Raw genomic sequence first — 19,896 nt, forward strand, 5'->3', positions numbered from 1 at the left:
CCCTATGGAAATCATTACAAGAATTTGAAGGATGCATTAAAGTAGGACATATCCATGCCCAACAGAAGAATAGCCTTCCAGGATTGGAAGGTGATTGGAACCAGTGAGTGGATTTCCTGGTCTGCTCACTTGAGGTGGTCACCCAGGTCCATGAAATGAGTGGACGTGAGGGTTCTGTGGCAATGCAGATATGGGCTGAATCTGGACATATTCCTCTCGCGCCCTCCAAGGGTGGGTGTAAATGCCAACAAGAACAAACAAGAACTGTTCTGTCTGCCAACAAAAGATGGAGACTGCAGGTGGCTCTGGGACAGATTCTCCAGGGAGAAGGCCCTGCACATAGCTGGCAAATGGATTACATTGAGCTAATGCAGTAGCCCTGGGGGCTATAAATGGGACCTGACAGGAACTGGGCTTTTCATACCTGGTGGTAGTTGCAAATATTCAAGATACTATTAAATGATTGGAACAAAAGATACTATACCAATCTGGGCCACCAAGTTACCTTTATTCAGACCAAGAACCACACTTTACAGCCTGTAATGTCTAACAGTAGGCCAAGAAATGCTACATCAAATGGTCATATCATGTTGCATATCATTCTCAGAGTAAAAGTTTAATAGAGAATTGGAATGAGCAATTGAAACCTTTGTTATCCAAAACAGGGGGAGATAAAGTCATGAAGGGCTTGCCTACACGCTTTCATGAGAGTACGCTCACATTCAACAGGAGGGGGCCAAGGGAGAGTCCCCACTGGGTAGATTTACCTACTTCTTTGGGGGGATCGAGGGAATAGGGAGTGAGGGAGCATGCTGGTATGACTGTAATATTCTTCCCCATATCACCACAACTTTCTTTTTCCGCACCTGATGCAGAGGTCCCAGGACCAAAGATGTACCTGCAGGTGCCAGAAGCAAGGATGATCCCTAAGCAAGAAACTGTAACTATGCCTTTAAACCTGTATGTCAGAATTCCTACGGGCATGATAGGGTAGACTGTGCCTTCAAACCATCTGGCAAAATTTGAATTGACAGTGAATGCTGCTTTGTTGCCTAGTAGTCTAGATAGCCCACTAGTTCTGTATCCATGTAATGCTACTCTATATGAATGGGAGTGGATTGAGGGGGAGGCACTTGTTAGACTAGCATTGTTGCCAGCAACCTGAACTAGCACAGTGACCAAACGTAACATCCCTTCCAAAAGCCGAAAAGTTTGGACGTAAATGGAGAGAAGGAGGAATAGTAGCTGAGGGCAAATGAATGAATAATTTATTCATTCCTTTGGGTTATGCAATGACGGAAATCCAATATCACGCTAACACTCTGAACGAGGCTCAGAGCAAAAGATGATACTGTCTCTTAGCTCAGTTATACCAGATGTCTGAGGGTGAAGCCATACATTGTTAAGACCACTTGCTTTTGGAACCTGACAAGATTGAATGCAAGACTGAAAACCTGGTGGCCTTGCTGTGAGAGTCATTTTGATTGTAAAATATGATGATGGACTGGAGTAATTACTCTTATTTTTTACGTTACATCTTCACAATGAGATGTAATATAATACTGGCATTGTTGGTAAGATTATAATACCAATGTTGATCGTCAAATGTATAGAGAAATTGAGTTACAAGCCTCCTATGCCTACCCTACGCTGATTTCTCCAAGTGTTAGGCATATTCATGTTGTTACTATTGCTCTATGTGTTACATAAATGCTACACCAAATGTAGATGATCAGACAGGTGTGATCCTTTTACTATGATGGATCCTTGGTGAAAAACCAGGGAGTGTGATATAATAAAGAATATACCTGGGGGTAGGCTCCATGGCCGAATGGTTAAAGTTCTGTTCTCCGCTTTGGCAGCCCAGGTTCACTGGTTCTGTTACCAAGCATGGACCTACTCCACTCATCAGCCATGCTGTGGAGGCATCCCATGTGCAAAGTAAAGGAAGACTGGCACAGATGTTAGCCCAGGGCTAATCCTCCTCAAGCAAAAGAAGAGGAGGGTTAGCAATGGATGTTAACTCAGAGCGAATCTTCCTCACACACACACACAAAAGAATATATCTGGTCTTTGTCTCCAGTTACTAGTACAGAGCTTCAAAAACCTTTGGAATTTTATGAGTGATAGGAATCTGTTATGCTAATGAGGTGACTTCTGTTGGGGCTTCTAGATAGCTTCAGGTTGGAGGAGGCTGCTTACCAGAAAAACGAACTATGTGATTAGAGGGCTAGAGTTCAGTTCAATCACACAGCCTATGATTTAATCAATCATGCCTAAATAATAAAATCTCAATAAAAACTCTGGACAATGAGGCTCAGGGAGCTTCCTGGTTGGTGAATACATTGATGTACCAGGAGGGTGTCACACCCCAACTCCACATGGACAGGAACTCCTGTGCTCAGGACCCTTCTAGACCATTCTCTGTGTACTTCTTCATCAGATTGTTCATTTGCACCCTTTATAATAAAAAGTAAGTCATAAGTAGAACACTTTCCTGAGTTCTGTGAGTCCTTCTAGTGAGTTACGGAACCTGCAGGAGTAGTGGGAACACTAGAAAGTGCACAGTGCTGGTAAGAGTAAGGAAGGACTGGGGACCCCTAAGCTTGAGACTAGTGTCTGAAGTAAGGGCAGTCTTGTGGAGACTGTGCTCTTAGCTATAAAGTTTGGCCAAACTCTGGGTAGTTGGTAGGGGAGGCATTTCATCATACATGGAATGTTGTTCAGCCAAAGAAAGGAAAGAAGTACTGATACATGCTACGTATGAACCTTGAAAACATTATGCTAGGGACTGGCCCCATGGCTGAGTGGTTAAGTTCCTGTGCTTTGCCTCAGTGGCTCAGGGCTTCTCTGGTTCGGATCTTGGGCATTGACCTAGCACTGCTCATCAAGCCGTGCTCAGGCGGCGTCCCACATAGCAGAACCAGAAGGACGTACAACTAGAATATACAACTATGTACTGGGGGGCTTTGGGGAAAGGAGGAGGAGGAGAAGGAGAAGGAGAAGGAAGATTGGCAAGAGATGTTAGCTCAGGTGCCAATCTTTAAGGAAAAAAAAAAGAAAAAAAAACCATTATGCTAAGTCGAAGAAGCTAGTCACAAAAAGAACACATATCGTGTGATTCCATTTATATGAGGCGTCCAGAATAGGCGAATCAATAGAGACAGAAATGAGGTTCATGGTTGCTCAGGGGTCGAGGTAGGATAGGATTAGGGAGGTAGTAGTAAAGGAAGACAAGTTCCTTTGTAAAGAGATGGAAATGTTCTAAAACTAACTGTGGTAATAGTTACACATATCTGCACACATACTAAAAACCATTGAAATATACACTTTTAATGGGTGAATTGTATGGTATATGAACCATATCTCAATACAGCTGTCATTTTTTTTAAAGGGTGGCTATTTATTATAAATATGTACTGAAGTAGCTATGGTTGAAATATAAGGTATCTGGGATTTGCCTCAAAAGACTCCACTGGGGGTGAGGGAGGATCAGAAAAAATTAGACTGGCCATAAGCTGATAATCGCTGAAGCTGGGTGCTTGGGGGTTCATTATACTATTCTCCCCACAGTTACATATGTTTGGCATTCTTTATAAGAGGAAAAAAGAATCCATGCAATGTTCTGACTCACTCATTAAAGACAGGACTGTTACCTCCTTTGACAAGTTATTTAGAGGTTCCACCCAGAGCCCTCAGATCAGGGAGATGAATTATTGAGGGGAATCTGAGAGGCATGGAAGCCATGGAGTGTGGAGAGGCGGTGAGCTCAGGGGCTAGTTTGGGCCAGAGCAGGTCAGCCCCCTCAGCCCTCACTGACAACCCCCAGGCCATGCTGACCGTGGTGGTGGAAGTGGAGCAAGGCAGAAGATCGGGTAAGAAGCCCCCTACATTCATTCTCAGAGGTAACGTAGCCTGGGAGAGCCTCTTGGGAGAGGGGGAGGGCAAGGCCATCTCAGGTTAGGAACCTGAGGCAAAGGTTGAGGGCAGGACTCAGGAGTCCTGGGAGCTCAGTTTCCCCTATGAGAGTTGATATGAAGTCCAACTTCCTCAGGCCCTGAGGAGAATTGTCACCCCACACTCCTCCTGGAGGGGCCCAAGAGCATCTGCCTGCTTCAGCCCGGGACTCTAGAGACTCAGGTAGAGATGGGATTGGGTGTGGGTGAAGGCAGGGGAAGACGGGACTGACACTGCTGACCCCAGCCCTGCCCACAGGAACAATGTGTCACCTTTGACAGAGTCCTGGGTTCTGATGCTGCTCAGGTAGGGGGTCTGATAGGGCAATGGGAGGAGGATGGGAGCCCTCAGGCCCCTGGATCCTGGGGATGCTGAGAGGCTCCCAAGCCCTTTGCTCAGGGCAGGCTGGGTCAGGGCAACTGAGACAGGGCACATGCCTGTGTATCCCTGCAGGAGGCAGAGCAGGAGCTGCTAGCACGAGTCCAGTCCACGCTGGGCTTGGTGGGCCAAGGGTACAGTGTGGCCCTGCTGCTTCGGGGTCGGGACACAGAGGCACCCCGGCTCGTGCCTCAGGTGAGTCCCAGAGAAGCCACCAGGCACAGGTCTCATGAGGCTCAGGTGTTGCCTCCTCCAGGAGACCTTTGAGAACCTTCCCCTCCCCACTCTAGCTGGACTAGGTGCCCCTTGTCAGGGTTTCTATAGCACCCTGTGGTCCATACAGGATGTTTTTCCAGGGTCAATCTATACAACTATTGAGAAGTCAGGGAAGGTGGGAGGCTGGGGCCCATGGATGAGGGTCAGGGAGGGGTGGCATGCAAAGATCAGATATCCAGGGAGGTCTAATTTTCAATACTAATAATGATAAACTTGAATGTTTTGTTTGGGGGGCTTCATCAAAATGCCCCCAAATCAAAAGAGCTGCCTCAGAATCTTGTCGTGGGCCACTGCCCTGGCAAACGGCAGGTCCCACTGAAAATGTCTGCTCACTTGTCTAGCTCACTGTGAACCATGAGGGCTGGGACTATTTTTGTCCTGCACACTGTGTCTGTAGCACCTAGCACAGGGTCACAGACTTTACCCTCAGGAAATGCTGAAGGACAGACAAATCCTTTCTCAATTCCCACTGAACCCCTTTCTCCACTTTAGCTGCTGCAGATGCTGTTTGAGGAAGCTCTGCCTCCCAGGGGCTCTGGTCCTGTGCTTAGTACTCTTAGCCTGGTGCAGGTGAGACCCTGGGGGGAGACCCGGGGAGCCAAGGCCATAGGGATGTTGTAGAAAGAGCCAGAGGCTTGCAGGCAGCCAGGAGAGCTTGAGCTCCACCCTGCTCCTCACCAGCATGGGCTTGCCTCTCTGGGTTTTCCTTCTTCCTGCCTGCAATGGCTGAATTTTGCGCCCTATTTGGCCCACAGGGTGCCAGCGGGAGGATCATGTGAGGTAAAGGCTGGGTAAAAGCTCGATTTGTGATAGGTGTTGTGCTTGTGTGATCCCAGCTCAGCCCCAGCGGGAAGACTCTGGACCTGCTCTCTCCAGGGACAGAGAACCTGTCAGTGCTGGATGTGGCCCCTCTGGGTTTGTGAGTGTTCAGGGCCCAACAGGGTCTGAGGGTACTTGTCTTAAGGCAGGCCTGACATCCCCAAACCAAGCCCTTGGAGGTTTCTAGCCACTGCCACCCCAGGGGAGGGAAGCTCTGAGCTTGGGGTCATGCTTACAGGGCTTGGGTTTGCTCCCAGAATTCCCTTTCATGCTCTTCCCTTCATCCCAAATCCCCATCCCTCTCACTCTTCTCACCCCATCCACTTACACCTCTTCAACTCGGTCATTATCATCCCTGGTGATCTAAGCATCTCACTGAGCAGAAATTCAGTTTCTCTATCTGTAAAATGGGAGCAATCCCAACTACCCTGTTTTCCTCACTGGGCAGATGACAGGAGGGAAAAATAAGATCATGAAGATGAGAGGCTTTTAGGGGATATACTAAACTTGAAGGCTTGGGGATGATTCTTACAGGGCTCTTGGGGCCCCCATGGGCTTTCCATGCAGAGGTTCTGGGGGGCTGGATAGAACCCTGATGCTTAGGAACCAAGCTCAGCCTTCCCCTCCTCCAGGGTGGTGGAAGATGCCACTGAAGTGGAGGTGTCTGACTCAAGAGCTGCCTCAGAGCTGTACTTGCAGGCCTCAGGGGGTGAAGGCAGGTGAGGACAGGAGGATATCTGTCACCTTCCCACCCCCTAGGCATTTGTCCTGATCTTACCCTCTCCTCCACAGGGCCTGCTCTCTGCTCACCGTCACCATGTCCTGCCCAGGGCCTGACCCTTCTGAGGGGCCTGGGACCCAGGGCATGTGGCGAGGGGCCTTGCGGATCCTGCAGCTCCCAGAAGCCCAGTAAGTTCTGATGGAGCCTTTTGACTGCTTTGGGGAACAGGGTGGGGAGTGGCTGAAATATGGATACAGAGGCCCAGGGCAGCATCAAAGTCTCCCCCTTTCCTCACTTCTGACACACTGAGGACTCCCTTTAGCATTTCTTGTAACGCAAGTCTACTTGCAAAGAACTATGTCAGTTTTAGTTTTTCTGGGATTATCATAATTACTCCTACATTTTTGAAGGATAGTTTTGCCAAATATAGAATTCATAGTTGACAGGTTTTTTTCTTTCAGCATTTAAATATTCCATCTCACTGCCTTCTGGCCTCCATAGTTTCTGATGAGAAGTTGATTTTTAATCTTATTGAGGATCCCTTGTACATAACAAGTTGCTTCTATCTTGCTGTTTTCAAGATTCTGTCTTGGACTGTGGCTTTTGACAGTTTGATTATAATGTATCTTGGTGTGGATCTCTTTGAGTTTATCTTCCTTGGAATTTGTTGAGCTTCTTGGTTGTGTCGATTCATGTATTTCATAAAATTTGGGGAATTTTTTAGTATTATTTCTTCAAATATTCTGTCTGCCCATTTCTCTCTTTCTTCTCCCTCTGGGACTCCTATTATGCATATGCTTGTGTGCTTGATCGTGTCCCACAGATTTATTAGGCTCATTTTCCTTCATTGATTTTTCTTTCTGCTCCTCAGACTGGATAATTTGATTTGACCTGTCTTCAAGTTCATTGAGATTCTTTCCTGTGCCTGCTCAAATTTGGCCTCTACTGAATTTTTAACTTCAGTTATTGTACTTTTAGCTCCAGAATTTCTACTTGGTTCCTTTTTATAATTTCTCTTGCTTCTATTGATATTCTCTATTCATTCAGACATCACTTTCTTGATTTTCTTTAGCTTTCTTAGCATACTTAAGATAGCTGAATTAAAGTCTTTGTCTAATGAATCCAATGTCTGTGCTTTCTCAGGGACAACTCCTGTTAATTTCTTTTTTTTTTTTTTTTCCTGTGCATGAGCCATACTTTCTTGTTTATTTGCATGCCTCATATTTTTTTTGTTGGAAACTGGTCAATCTGAGTATTTTTTGTAAAGACTATATTCTTTACTGTGTTGGTCTCTTAAGTTTCCATTCCTTTTCCTTAGTGCTCTGACATTTTGGAAATGATAATATGATAACTCTGAAAACTAGATTCTCCCTCCTCTGCAGGGTTTGCATTGTTGCCTTTTGTGGGCTGTAGCCATCTGTTTGCTTAGTTACTTTTCCAAACAATTTTTGCAAAGACTGTATTCTTTGTGGTCACTGAAGTCTTCATTCTGTTATCTCAGGGGTTAGTCAGTGACCTGACTTATAACTCCTTAAACTCCTGGGGCCAAAAATTTTTTTTAAAAAAGGAAGAAAAGGAAAGAAGAAGAAGAAGAGGGGGGAGGCAGGGAGGGGGGAGGCAGGGAGGGAGGAGGAAGAGGAGAAAGGAAATTTTTAAAAAGGAAAGAAAAGGGGTCGGCCCCATGGCCGAGTGGTTAATTTGCGCACTCTGCTTTGGCAGCCCAGGATTTCACTGGTTGGGATCCTGGGCATGGACACAGCACCGCTCATCAGACCATGCTGAGGTGGCATCCCACATAGCACAACCAGAAGGACCTACAACCAGAATATACAACTATGCACTGGGGGGCTTTGGGGAGAAGAAGAAAGAAAGAAAGAAAGAAAAAAAGAAGATTGGCAACAGATGTTAGCTCAGGTGCCAATCTTTAACAAAAAAAAGAAAGAAAAGAAAAAAGAAAAAATTCTCCAGATTTCTATCGGCTCTGTGTTGGGTCACTCCTTTTATGCTTAGCCAGACCATTTACAGCTCTGCCTGAGCCTCACGTTCTGAGCCTAAAAATCAGCCAGAGGTGAAAACGTACAGTTTTCTCATATCTTGTCTTAGCATACATCCTGCCCCAGGCATGTGCATGGCTTTCTAGGTTCCCCAGTACATGTGGGAACTTTTTGAACTTTTGAAGTCCTTATTCCCTGAAAATCTCACTCCCCAATTTTTCCCTTCAGTATTTCCATGTGCATAGACATGTGTTTGCCCCAACTGTTATCTTTGCTTGTTCTTTCATCTTTCAATGTTTGGGGAACCATCCTCTGGCATACCTTCTCTGTCCTGAGAGAGTTCCAAGATAAGTGAAACAAAGGAAACTCCCTTTTGTCAGTCCTTTGGGGGAAACCTCAGACAGTCAAAACAGACAGACGCAATTCCATGGCAACGAGATCTGCTCTGCTCCCTTTATAACTGGGTACCCCTGCCAGAAATGTGGGCTGTTGTCTTCAAGACCACCTCTGTGCGGGGGAGGAGGTTGGGATGAGGGTAAGTTAAAACCCTCAAAGATCTCTTACCATATTTAAGTTGCCTTTCTCGTGATTTAGCTTTCACTTGGTTGCTGTAAACCTTTGACTGTCTCCCAGAGTTCCAGTAAGGTTGATTCTGGACATTTTTGCCAGATGTTTCTGCAGAAGGATGAACCCCCAGAGTTTCCTACTTTGCCATTTTTTGTTATGTCACCTTGTTTTGCCATTTTTAAACTGGCTTATTATTATTATTATTGAGGTGTAAGAGCTCTTTATATACTCTAGATACAAGACACTTATCAGATATACAATTAAAACTTTTTACTATAAGAATGTATTATTTGTTTAATTTTTAAAGTAAAACAAAGATCTTTACAAGGTTGCAAATCTGGTGGTGCATAAAAGTTATTGGAAATAGTCAACCTTTCCATCAGAGTGTGATTTGGACCAGTTTCTTTCCCCATCCACCAGTGGACATCTCCCTTCTTCCTCTCTCCCTCTGGCAGAGACTGCCCCCTGCTGCAAGTGTTGGCTGGGAAGGTTGTTGGAGAGGAGGTGGAGGGCTCCCTGCCCTGGATTGTCTCATGGCTCCTGGAAGGAAACAACTACAGTGGCCTTCTTCTTCGCCTGGACCCTCAAGGTGGCCTGGGGGAGAGTGTGGGGTTCTTTGGGAAGCTCTGGGATCTGGCCTTAGGCCTGCTCAACCCTGTTACTCAACCAGCTGCAGCCTTAACCCCAGTCCAGGGAGAGCCTGACGCTCTGGGAAGGCCAGGATTCAGAAAGGTCCCAGGGTGGCTAGGCTGCCAAAGTCTGGAGCGCCAGGGCCAATAGTCAAAGCAACTCCTTATCTTTCAGAGACCTATAACAGTTTACCAAACATTTTTACTCTGACTAATACCTTTGATTCTTACCACAACCCCATGAGGCAGATATAATTTATAGATGAGGAAAGGGAGGATCAGAGAAGGGAAGGTACTTGCTTGTTTTCACACACCCATTAAAAATTAGGGCTCTGTGAAATGATATGATGTCAGGCATTTGGGGAGGTCACATGGAGGATATAGATCAAACAGGAATGGCCATGAGTTGATAACTGTTGAAGCTGGGTGATAAGCAGATGAATTTCCTATGCTTTGTACGTGTTTGAAAATTTCCACAATAAAACAGTTAAAAAAAGGTCTGGCCCTCTGACTATTCCCAAAATCAACAAACATACATTCATTTGGCCAGCACATTCCCAGACCTCCTCCTGTGCCAGGCCCTGTGGAATGAGGAAGATAAGTTGGGGCAGTTCACACCCTCAAGGAAAGCAGTGAGGGACAGACATGTGTTTATCCACAGGCCAGTTTGGTTTCATGATTAAGGGCACAGACTTTACTGTCAGACAGAACTGGGCTTGAATTTCAGCTCTGCCACTCACCAGGAAGTTGCTTGACCTCTCTGAGCTTCAGTTGCCTCATCTGGGAAAAGGTGGGAGGAGGTAGGATAAATCAGTTGCTGCCTCCCTGGAGTATTGTGTGTATAAAAAGAAGCAATCCATGAGAAGCATTAGTGCAGTACCATCAAGCACATGTAAACGTCTGATAGGTGTTAGCTATTTTTATGAATAGTACCATAAGTAAAAATTAAAAGTATTACAGGCAGTAATTGGAGTCTTTGGGGTCCAGAGGAAGGGGTGATTCACTCTGAGTCTCCCCTTACTAGGCAGCTCGCTAAACTTGCTCCATGCTGCTCTGTTGGGGGCCGCAGGAAGGAGGATGCAGGTGAAAGAGGTGAGGCCCACCCTGTGGGATGCAGTAGAAGAGGCCCAGGCCCGCCGGGCTGGCCTGAAGAGCCTGCGTTCAGGCCTCCTTGAGGACACCCTGACAGATGGTGGGCTTAGCCAGTTGGGCAGGGCACTGCGGGAGCTGCAGGTAAGCAAGGTGAGGCCTGGAGGTGCCTGGGCCAGCAATGGCCAAAGCACACCCTGATCTCTCTCTCCATAGGTGGTAAAAGCCTGGAGCCGGCCCCCAGGAAGCCGGATGCTCAAAGGTGTCAAAGCTGAGGCCATGGGGCTCCCAGAACCAATGGTATGTCTTCTCATCCAACCTCTTGGGAGCCCCAGTGATGTCTGCCTTCCTCTCCTCTCTTTACAGAGCACTATGAGGGTGCCCTTCTTTCATTCATGATCCCCAAACATTTACTCACTATGTGCCAGGCACAGTGTCATGTAGGCCCTGGGAAATCCCTGTCCTCATGGAGTTTACAATCTGCTGGAGAGAAACAGTTACAACACGATGCTCAGTGCTCTGAAGGGCTTATCAACACATGGGTCTATGGGGCATCTAAGTTTGTCTTGGCAAGAGAGAGAAGGAAGACTTCGTAGAAGCAGTAGATTCCTGAAGGAGGTGGCCCGCAAAGATGAATAAGAACATTCCAGGCAGAGAAAATAACAGGCAAAGTCTCAGAGGTAAGCGAGTGTTTGATCCCTTTGGGAGACAGCAAGCAACTCAATTTGCTGGAGAATGGAGTTGGAGGAAAAGAGTTAGGAGAGAACGACTGGAGAGAAAAGTAGGATCCAGGTTATACAGGGCTTTGTAAATCTACTGAGATGTTTAGACTTTATCTTGAAAGTCAAGGGGAAAACACAGAAGTATTTTAAGCAGGAAGATAACATTGGTCTCATTTTTCAGGTGAGCAAACTGAGGCTCAGAGAAGGGAAATGAGTATCCCAGGGTCACTGGGTCACTGCACGGCCTCTGTCGTGCAGAACTGGGCGTTGTCTTCCATGATTTGCCACAGGGTGGCTGGAACGCTGCCCCTGTCCAGCCTTTCCTGGTCCTTCCTGTTTCATAATTACTTACCATTTGTCTTTATAGCTCTGGGCCTTGGAATTAGGCATGTAAGCTCCCATTTACTGAGCAGTGCCTGCCACTGCTCAGTGCTTTGGTGCTTTATCCTATTTCATGCTTTCTACAACTTTTATCAGCTCCATTTTATGGATGAAGAAGTGGAAACTCAAAAGACCGGTCACCTGCTTGAGGTCATAGAGCTAAGAAAAGGAGGGGCTTGGACCCTGATCTGTCTGATTTCCAAGCCCTGAGCTTAACCCACACTATCCTGGGAGGAAGGGTGTGGAATTCCCACTCCGAATATCTTCTCCGCAGGTGATAAATTCAGCAGGCCTCAGCTCAGGCCTCCAGGGGGAGCCCCAAGGTGAGTTTCAGGCTTGGGGTGGAGCTGGGAGTCTTCTCTACCTTTGCTGTGCTTAATTGCATTTTCCTCCAGTGGCAGGAAGAATAGCATCTCTAGGACCTGGGCTCCACCTAAAGCATCCTCTCAGGGACTCTGAGGAACAGGTACCCCATGTACCTCATGTACCCAAGAGCAATGGGAAGCTGTTGGGGGAGTGAAGAGTTGCAGAGCCCAGCTAATATGTCTCCTGCTTACCTTGCTCCAACTTCAGGGAGAAATGTGCTTCTGGCAAATAAAAGACCTGAAGGGCTCCCGGATCCCTGAGGGAGGGGCATGGGAAGGTGCTGCTTTTCTTCTGGGTTGAATTAGCAGTACAGGATCCTTACGGCCTCCATGGCATCTATTGGCAACATCAGTACTTCTCATCTTCTGCATGGCCTCTGAGTTTCTGTCCAGGCTACAGGCTCTTCCAGGCCAGTTAGGTCCTGGATATAGTTCTGGGAGCAGCCTTGGTAATGGGGTTCTGTTGAAAAAGTTGGGCCCTGTGTCTCAATGCTGTGTGCACACATGGGCTTCTGGCTGAGCCTAGACTGATGCCACCTAGGCCCAGCAGGCCCCAGATGTGGCCCTTCAGTTCTTCCTGGCCCAGGCACAGAGACAGAGACTGCAAGAACAGCACCAAATTTGGATCCAAGAGGAACTGAAGCATTTGGAACAGGAAGAGGAGAAAGTGGCAGGTGACCAGGTCAAAGACCTGGTGGCTGAAGAAGAGGTGAGGAGGGTCAAGTAGAGGACTCGAGCTCCTTCTGATCAGGCTGGGCACTGTGCTGGGGGCTGGGATCCAGCATTAGTCACAACAGACGGGGCCATGCCCTCTCTCATGGCTTCCCAGCTTTAGGGGGATAGATGTGGCAATCCTCAGTGCTAAGTGCTGTGATGAGAGAGCTAAGGACTTGTGGGAACAAAGAGGTGTACCTGACCCAGGCTGGAATGGATCAGGGAAGATGGCATCTAAGCTGAGACCTAAAGGAAAAACAAATCAGCCAGAGGGGTTCACTAGACCCTGAGTTCCACAAGGGCAGTTTGTGCTCCTCATAGACGCACTCAGTAAATATAACTTGTTTGAACAAATTAAGAAACAAAACTCGTGTGCATGAGGGTGTGGGTGGAGGAGAGGGGTGGTGAAAGACCCATGTTCTGAGAGAGGATAGTATTGCATGATCAAAGGTCCAGAGGGAAGCAATGGCAAAATGGGTTCTGGGTATTGCAAATTGTCCATCTGGCTGGAGCCTGGTAGGTGCATGGTCAGAGGCAAGGTTAAAGAGACCAGTGTGTGCCATGTCTCTGGATCTGAACTTTACCCCAAGGATGATGGTGAACCGTTGAAAGGCATGTGTCATCTCAGCTCTGTCCCTCACTAGGCATGTGAATTTGGGCAAGTTAAGTCTCTTTTCTGATCCACTGTTTCCAAATCTGTAAAATGGCAACTACCCCATATGATTATCATCGGATAAAATGAGATACTACCCATGAAGTATTTAGAACCAAGCTGGCACTCAGGTGGCACCCAACAAAGAGTATTATCATTGAAGGCCTCCAAGGAGAGGCAGAGATGGCACCGGAAGCAGACAGTGTTGAGACTCCAGCTGGAAGCCCTTCGGGCAGAGCGAGACGCTGCAGAGCAGGACCTGGTAGCCCTCTATGACCTGCATGTGCAGGCCGCCCGAGCCCAGACATGCCATGTGCTGCAGGTCAGTGGGGACAGAGGGCAAGCCTTGAGCTGGTTCCATGGCTGGCTGACTGACCAGCATTTCTGAATCTGGGCACAGGTATTCCAAGCCTGGCGACGGCTGTGCAAAGAGCAAACCATGACCACAGAACATCATCACTGCAGCCTGCTGGCTGGAGTCCTGCAAGACACCATCGACCTGGCCACAGAGAACCAGGAGCTCCGAGCCCAGAACCAGCAGCTTCGGCAGGGTGCAAAATGGGCTGGGGTCATGCTGGATCCTTGCCCTGGGAAGAAATCTGATCAGGAATCCTTCAGGAGCAGTTTCCCCTCTCCTCATTCTTAACGTTCCTAAAATGGAGAGGAAGTTGGGACCCAATAACCAAGCTAACTCCATTATGGATAATCAATACCACCACTAACCAGGTCTCCTTGTATCAGTCCCTGCTAAGCGCCTAATATCCATTATTTCCTTTAGCCTTTTTTACTCTATATAACTGTAGGTACTGTTAGACTCCCTTTTCAGAGATAAGGCAACTCAAGCTAGGAGAGGTTAAGTAACTACCCAAAACAGTCTGCTAACGAGTGACAGAGCCAGAATTCAATTGGCTCTAATTGGCTACAGTTCTACACTGCAGACAGTAGTGGTTCACAAGCTGCAGCGTGCATCAGAATCAACTAAGGAGCTTATTTTAAAAACAAAAGAAAAAAGAGAAAAAGAGATTCCTAAACCCCACTCCCTAAGATTCTGCCTCAACAGGTCTAGGACTTTTTTTTTGTTTGTTTTACAGGCTTACCAGGTATTCAACCAAGGGAGCAGGGCCTGACATTCCTTTGGCCATAAGAGCAGATGACAGGCAGGAATATCAGTGAGGGATCCAGAGGAAATTAGAATCAAAATCACACTGAGTCCTTAAGAGTTCTCTAGCCTAGAGTCCACAGTTTGTCCTGCTGGGCCCAGCACCTTCTATTCTCAAGACTCCCTCCAAATTCCCCAAGGCCCAAGTTTTGTGCTTCAGGAAAATTTCAAAAGCTCTGTGACATGGGGCCGGCCCCGTGGCCTAGTGGTTAAGTTTGTACACTCTGTTGCAGGCGGCCCAGTGTTTCGTCAGTTCGAATCCTGGGCGCGGACATGGTACCACTCATCGAGCCACGCTGAAGCGGTGTCCCACATGCCACAACTAGAAGGACCCACAATTAAGAAGATACAACTATGTACTGGAGGGCTTTGGGGGGAAAAAGGAAAAAAATTTAAAAAAAAAAAGTTCTGTGACAGAGAACTGTCTCAACTCCATGGAGCCCTCAGAGGAAATAATGCTGCTGGAAACAGTTGGGAGAAAACAGCCTTTTCTCCTGGTCTATAAGTTATTTCAGGATTAAGATACTCAGGACACCAGGGGAACAAAATGTTTGAGAAGAGCTATGCACCACAGGAGACACATGACAATCATGGTCGATTGTAGGTACCACCTACACCCCAGAACACTTTATTAATATCTTATTGCTTACGCAGTTAGAGACAGTGATTGAGCTATACAAGTTTCCCTGTGCCTGGTCCCAGGTCACTCTGTGTAGAGCTTCCCTAGGCTGTTGGGGGCTGGGACAACTGCTACGCTGGGGCAGGACCCGGGGGGAAGGATGGTACCTCCTAGGAGCCACAGAGGGGACAGTTGGCTTCAAGAGGGCCCTTGGGATGAGCAGAGGGGTCAGGAGTGTAGACTTAAGCCAGGGCCCAGGGGCAACATTCCCTGAGATGAGTCAAGCCCCAGCCCACTCTGGGGTTTCCAGAACAAAGGCTGGCTGTGGAGAGCAGCACTGTGGGAGGGAGCAGGGGGCATTGTCTCCAGGTGCTCCTGGAGCTACGGCAGCTAGGCAGAGTGGCCTGGGTGATGGTGTGTAATCTGTGGCAACTGGGCTATCCTGCATGACAGTGGGAGGTGAGTATCCCTATAGGGTAGTCATGCACCATAGCTGGGCCATGGCAGCCAGCACCAAGCCTGGGGGCAGTGGGTTTCCTAGGGTGACCACAGTAGGCAAGGAAAGCCAACTGTTGGCTCTGCCCCACTTTAAGCAATTGCATTCATGCAGGATGAGGCAGGGAATCTTCTCCATCAGGGATGGGGTCATTTCTCAGGTCTAGGTATTGACGCTCCTCCAATTCCTTGGTCTGGAAGAACTTGGGGGGGGGGGGTGTTAAGCGTTTACTTAACCAAACCCACTCTTCAAGTCTCCCAGGGGTATGCCTTCACCCACCCACCTCTAGAGACTAACCCAGCTGCTCTCACTTCCCCAGCTTTTCTCACAAGGCACTTGTTACAGGGCTGCTGAGGTGAGAGGTGGGGAGGGCTGGGAGGTGACTCTGAGGGTGGCGTCCAATCTACAGGGTCAGGAGTCAGGGTAGAGGTGGTCAGGGACTAGCGGCTGCCATAGTACAGGCGCACAGCCAGGCCAATGAGCAGCGTGGCCAGGAAGAAGGCAGCTGTGAGCTGTAGCCGCAGCAGGGCTGCTGAGAGCATGGCATTGACCACTAGTGAGCAGGACACAACAAAGAGCCGTGTGATGCTGCTGCCATGCTTCATGACGGCTGACATGAGCAGTCCATTTAGTGCCTGGCTCAGCACCACGAGTGCTGCCCATCCTGAGAAACCCTCCAGGAGGCCTGGGCCGGGGCCGCCACCTGCATGCAGACCTAGGTTCAGGAGCACACCAAAGGTGTAGAGGAAGAGGTTCTGAAGGGCTAAGGGTAGCCGCTGCCGCTTCATGAGCAGTTCTGTGTACACGGATGACAAGCCTGAGATGAGGCAGTACACGACGAGGAGCAGCAGTCCTAGTGGAGTGATATGCAGGGGCATGGGGCTGGCAGCAGCTGCTGGAGGGGGCCCAGAAGGGAGGTTCCCAGGGTTCTGGAGGCCACCAGCTGCATAGCAGACCCCTGCTGCCATGAGCAGCAGCAGTGCTAAGCCCTGGCGTGCAGAGAGGCGGTGTCGGAGGCAGAGGCAGTAGAACAGGGCCGTGCTTCCAATCTTGAGATTGCTCAGTACTTGGTAGGTGCTGGGGTCCATGTAACGTTGAAGATAGATCACCAGGTTGTTGTTAGCGCCGTAGAGCAGGGCTGATAGTGCAAAGGGGACAGCCTGGCGCCAGGGTGGGGCCCCCCGGGGCCATGCCTGCCAGCCCACCAGGAAAGGAAAGGTACACAAGAGCAGCTTGGTCAGCTCAGTCAGCAGCACAGCTGAGGAGGGCCGGAAGGGCACTTGGCCGTCCACACGGCACAGTGCCAACAATGGGGCATGGGCACCATACATAGCAGTGGACAGGAGTAGCATCAGGGTCCAGCGGGCCTGTCTGGGACGGCCCAGGCCTGGCATACCCCCATCCTCTACACTCATGCCCAGACCAGACCCTGGGTGGCCTGTGTAAATGGCAAGAGGCAGTGGGGATTGTGACACATTTGGGGAAAATCAAGTTATGGAGCCAGCTCCCAGGAGGGAGGAGCCATGGTACATCACCAGAGAGAATACTGAGGATCAGAGTCAGCTGCAAACTCCACAATCAGGGCTGGAAAAGGGGCTGCTGGCCCTAGAAGCTGCAGTCTTGGGCCCAGTCCCATGGGGTTAGGGAGGGAAGGAGTCCAGGGTGCTGGCTGAAGAGCCACTGTCCACCCTCTTCAGGAAGGGAAGCAAGGATGAAGGTGGCAGGAAAGTTGGAGACAGCAAACAGGTGATAGCCGAGGAAGCCAGGAATGGTGTCTGTGCTCGAAAGACCTCCACCTGCAGGCCCCAGGTGCTCATCCTGCCTCCCCCATGGCATCCAGAGCTAGTCAGGCCCTTTGCGCAGTGACCGCAGATAGTCCCTTAATGTCTTCTCCACATTGGGCACAGCATATGCCTGAGCTGCGTAGATGCCAGTGCAGGTGCCCACGGCAAAGCCCAATACTGCTGATGCCCTCAGTTTCGCCACCACATAGCCAGCCAGGAAGCCCTTGAGGAATGGGGAGGACAACAGCGAGCCATCCTGTGGAGGAAGATCCAGGAGGAAACTGAGCTAGGCTCAAGTCCTTTTCTCTAACCAGGAGCTACTCGAGCTGGGCTTAGCGTGTCCCACCACCTGCTTCTCCTTACTCTGGAAAGCTGGAGAATTCTCTCCAAAGATTTTCTCAAGGGTCTGGAGGCAGAAAAAGAACCTAGGAGTCCTGATCACACAATCTTAGAACCCTGGGCTTAGAACACTCCAACCACAGAACCCTACGGTCATAAGACCACAAATGTCCCCGAGGAATCTGACCCCTGCCCGCTTCTCTAGTCTCATTTCCTAGCATGTTCCCCCACTACTGCAGCCAAAGCAAACTGCTTTCAGCCCTCATGTTCATCATGCTACCTCCCACCACAAGGGCCTTGCATATGCTGTTTCATTTGCCTGGAATGTCCCCTCTTCCCCTCTTCTAGTTAACCCCTATTTAAGACCCTAGTTTAAGCACCATTTTCTCAGGGAAACTTTCCCTGGGGTCACAGAGAACAGGCCCTCAATAACCATTTGCTGAATAAATCTCCACCACCCACTTAAAAGCATATTGGGCCATGAAGCCTAAGCGGGAGTGGGGGGCAGGCGCAGCTTTACCTGGCCCACACCACTGTTGACTTCATCTTCCACACGCCGCTGCAGGCTCTCCAGCTGGTCCTTGAGAAACGCCAAGTCCTTAAGCTTGGGCAGAGAATCCTAGGACGAGGGAGAGGCTGGTTCCAGCAGACAGATCCAGCCCCATTCCCCGTTCAAGTCTATCAGAGGCTCGGGATGGGGGTAACGGGGTGAGCCTGAGAAACCTCTTCCTATAATACATTCCTGAGATGACAGTGGTCAAGCAAGAAAGGCACTGAAAAGTACAGAATTCACATGGGGGCCAGGGAGGCGGTGACAGATGGGATATGCATCAGTAACTTAAAATAACCCTTACACAAAAATTTTATAGAGCAAGCCTATAAGCGTGTAGGGGAGGCAGGAAGGGCAGCTAGGAGACCTTCAATCAGGAAAGCACTAGGGGCTGGCCAGGTGGCACAGCGGTTAAGTTCCCACGTTCTGCTTCGGTGGCCCAGGGTTCGCTGGTTCGGATCCCAGGTGTGGACATTACACCACCTGTCAAGCCATGCTGTGGTAGGCGTCTCACATATAAAGCAGAGGAAGATGGGCACGGATGTTAGCTCAGGGCCAGTCTTCCTCAGCAAAAAGAGGAGGGTTGGCAGCAGTTAGCTCAGGGCTAATCTTCCTCAAAAAAAAAAAAGAAAGAAAGAAAGGAAAGCACTAATGATTCGACTATAAGCTACCTGAAAGTGGTGACCAGTCTGTCTTGTCTGTGTCCCGAGGCTTAACACAGGGACTGGCAAGTACGTAGTAAATGTGTGAGTGGTGCTGAACTTCCAGACCAATGGTGAGTAATGGCCCGAGCCGAGGCAGTTTCCTGGACAATCTCGGGGCAGATCTGATTTCTGCCTGGGCTCCTCCTCATTTCCTCGCAAGGCCATCCCAAACTGAAATGTGTGGCTGTATGCGCGCGGGGCGGGAGGCGGAGGGAGCGGGGGCAGCGGGGAATGGCTGTCTGTAGGAGTATAGATAAATGAACTGAGTGATTTTGATCGCATGTAAGTATGAAATGCAGTGTCTGCGCAAGGGAGTGTTTGAATGAGAGAATGAGTGTCCGTGTGAACTGGAAACATCGTGTCTCTAGGAGGAAAACTTCGAGGGCAGGTAATGGAGCAGAGAGAGGAATAAGTCAGAGCGAAAGTGTCTGAGCGTGTGCGAGTACTCAGAGACCGTGACGGTCCCCGGGGAAGGGAACGCCTGGGGAATCCCCGGCTCCGCTTGCCTCGCGGAGGCACTCTACAACCCACCGTTGAGGCAGTCTACAGGAGCAAAAGTCCGCCCCCAGGGGAAACAAGGGGTACCCTACCCATGAGCCGCTCCACGGTCTTCTCTCCCCAGGCCTAAAAAGGCGTGAACACCACACCCGACTGGACATCACCCCCACGTTCACTCACCTTGTCATCCGCCATTTTCCCCGCTGAACTTGTTGCGCAGGCGCAGCCCCGCCTCCCTCCTGTCAAGGGTTACGGCCATCTTTACTGAGGGCGGAGGCACTTCCGGGGCATTTTTGGAAAGGGTGGAGGCGCTTCCCTGATGGCCAAGCTTTGGAGGTCTCCTTCTGGCAGATACTACCACGTGACCCGTCCCGTCGCGTCCGGGGCTTTGTGTGTGCGCGCGCACACAACTTGGGCGCAATGATCTCACCCGTGAGCGTGTGCGCGCGACGCACATTCGCTTGGCCAGTCTTCCGCCGCTTG

At 49.3% G+C, this 19,896-nt stretch overlaps 2 protein-coding genes across 3 annotated transcripts; both read right to left on the reverse strand.

Annotated features, from left to right (window-relative positions):
• Window positions 1-15,011: 15,011 nt before the first annotated feature.
• SLC35A4 (solute carrier family 35 member A4) lies at window positions 15,012-16,953 on the reverse strand. Its single transcript, XM_008515573.2, has one exon. The coding sequence runs from the start codon at window positions 16,951-16,953 to the stop codon at window positions 15,979-15,981; it is 975 nt and encodes a 324-aa protein (XP_008513795.2). The 3' UTR covers window positions 15,012-15,978.
• On the reverse strand, window positions 15,012-19,732 carry LOC103548014 (SLC35A4 upstream open reading frame protein). Of its 2 annotated transcripts, none has more exons than XM_008515571.2 (3): window positions 19,594-19,732; window positions 18,182-18,280; window positions 15,012-17,578 (listed from the first exon to the last, which is right to left on the reverse strand). In XM_008515571.2, the coding sequence occupies exons 1-3, from the start codon at window positions 19,606-19,608 to the stop codon at window positions 17,381-17,383; spliced, it is 312 nt and encodes a 103-aa protein (XP_008513793.1). In that variant the 5' UTR covers window positions 19,609-19,732; the 3' UTR covers window positions 15,012-17,380. The 2 variants fall into 2 exon arrangements, with proteins under 2 accessions (XP_008513793.1, XP_070426755.1); XM_070570654.1 differs by having other exon boundaries at window positions 19,506-19,614.
• Between the last annotated feature and the right edge of the window lie 164 nt (window positions 19,733-19,896).

The sequence above is a fragment of the Equus przewalskii genome, chromosome 13 (assembly GCF_037783145.1).
Source record: "Equus przewalskii isolate Varuska chromosome 13, EquPr2, whole genome shotgun sequence".
NCBI lineage: Eukaryota > Metazoa > Chordata > Mammalia > Perissodactyla > Equidae > Equus > Equus przewalskii.

What these genes read in the sequence shown, in the direction of transcription:
- LOC103548014 (XM_070570654.1), bottom strand. Translation starts at nt 19,574, where the DNA reads ATGTCCAGTCGGGTGTGGTGTTCACGCCTTTTTAGGCCTGGGGAGAGA. An exon ending in GACCGTGGAGCGGCTCATGG is followed by an intron (nt 18,281 to 19,505) that starts GTAGGGTACCCC and finishes CCCTCGTCCTAG; the next exon opens with GATTCTCTGCCCAAGCTTAA. An exon ending in TCAACAGTGGTGTGGGCCAG is followed by an intron (nt 17,579 to 18,181) that starts GTAAAGCTGCGC and finishes CTTCCTCCACAG; the next exon opens with GATGGCTCGCTGTTGTCCTC.
- SLC35A4 (XM_008515573.2), bottom strand. Translation starts at nt 16,953, where the DNA reads ATGAGTGTAGAGGATGGGGGTATGCCAGGCCTGGGCCGTCCCAGACAG.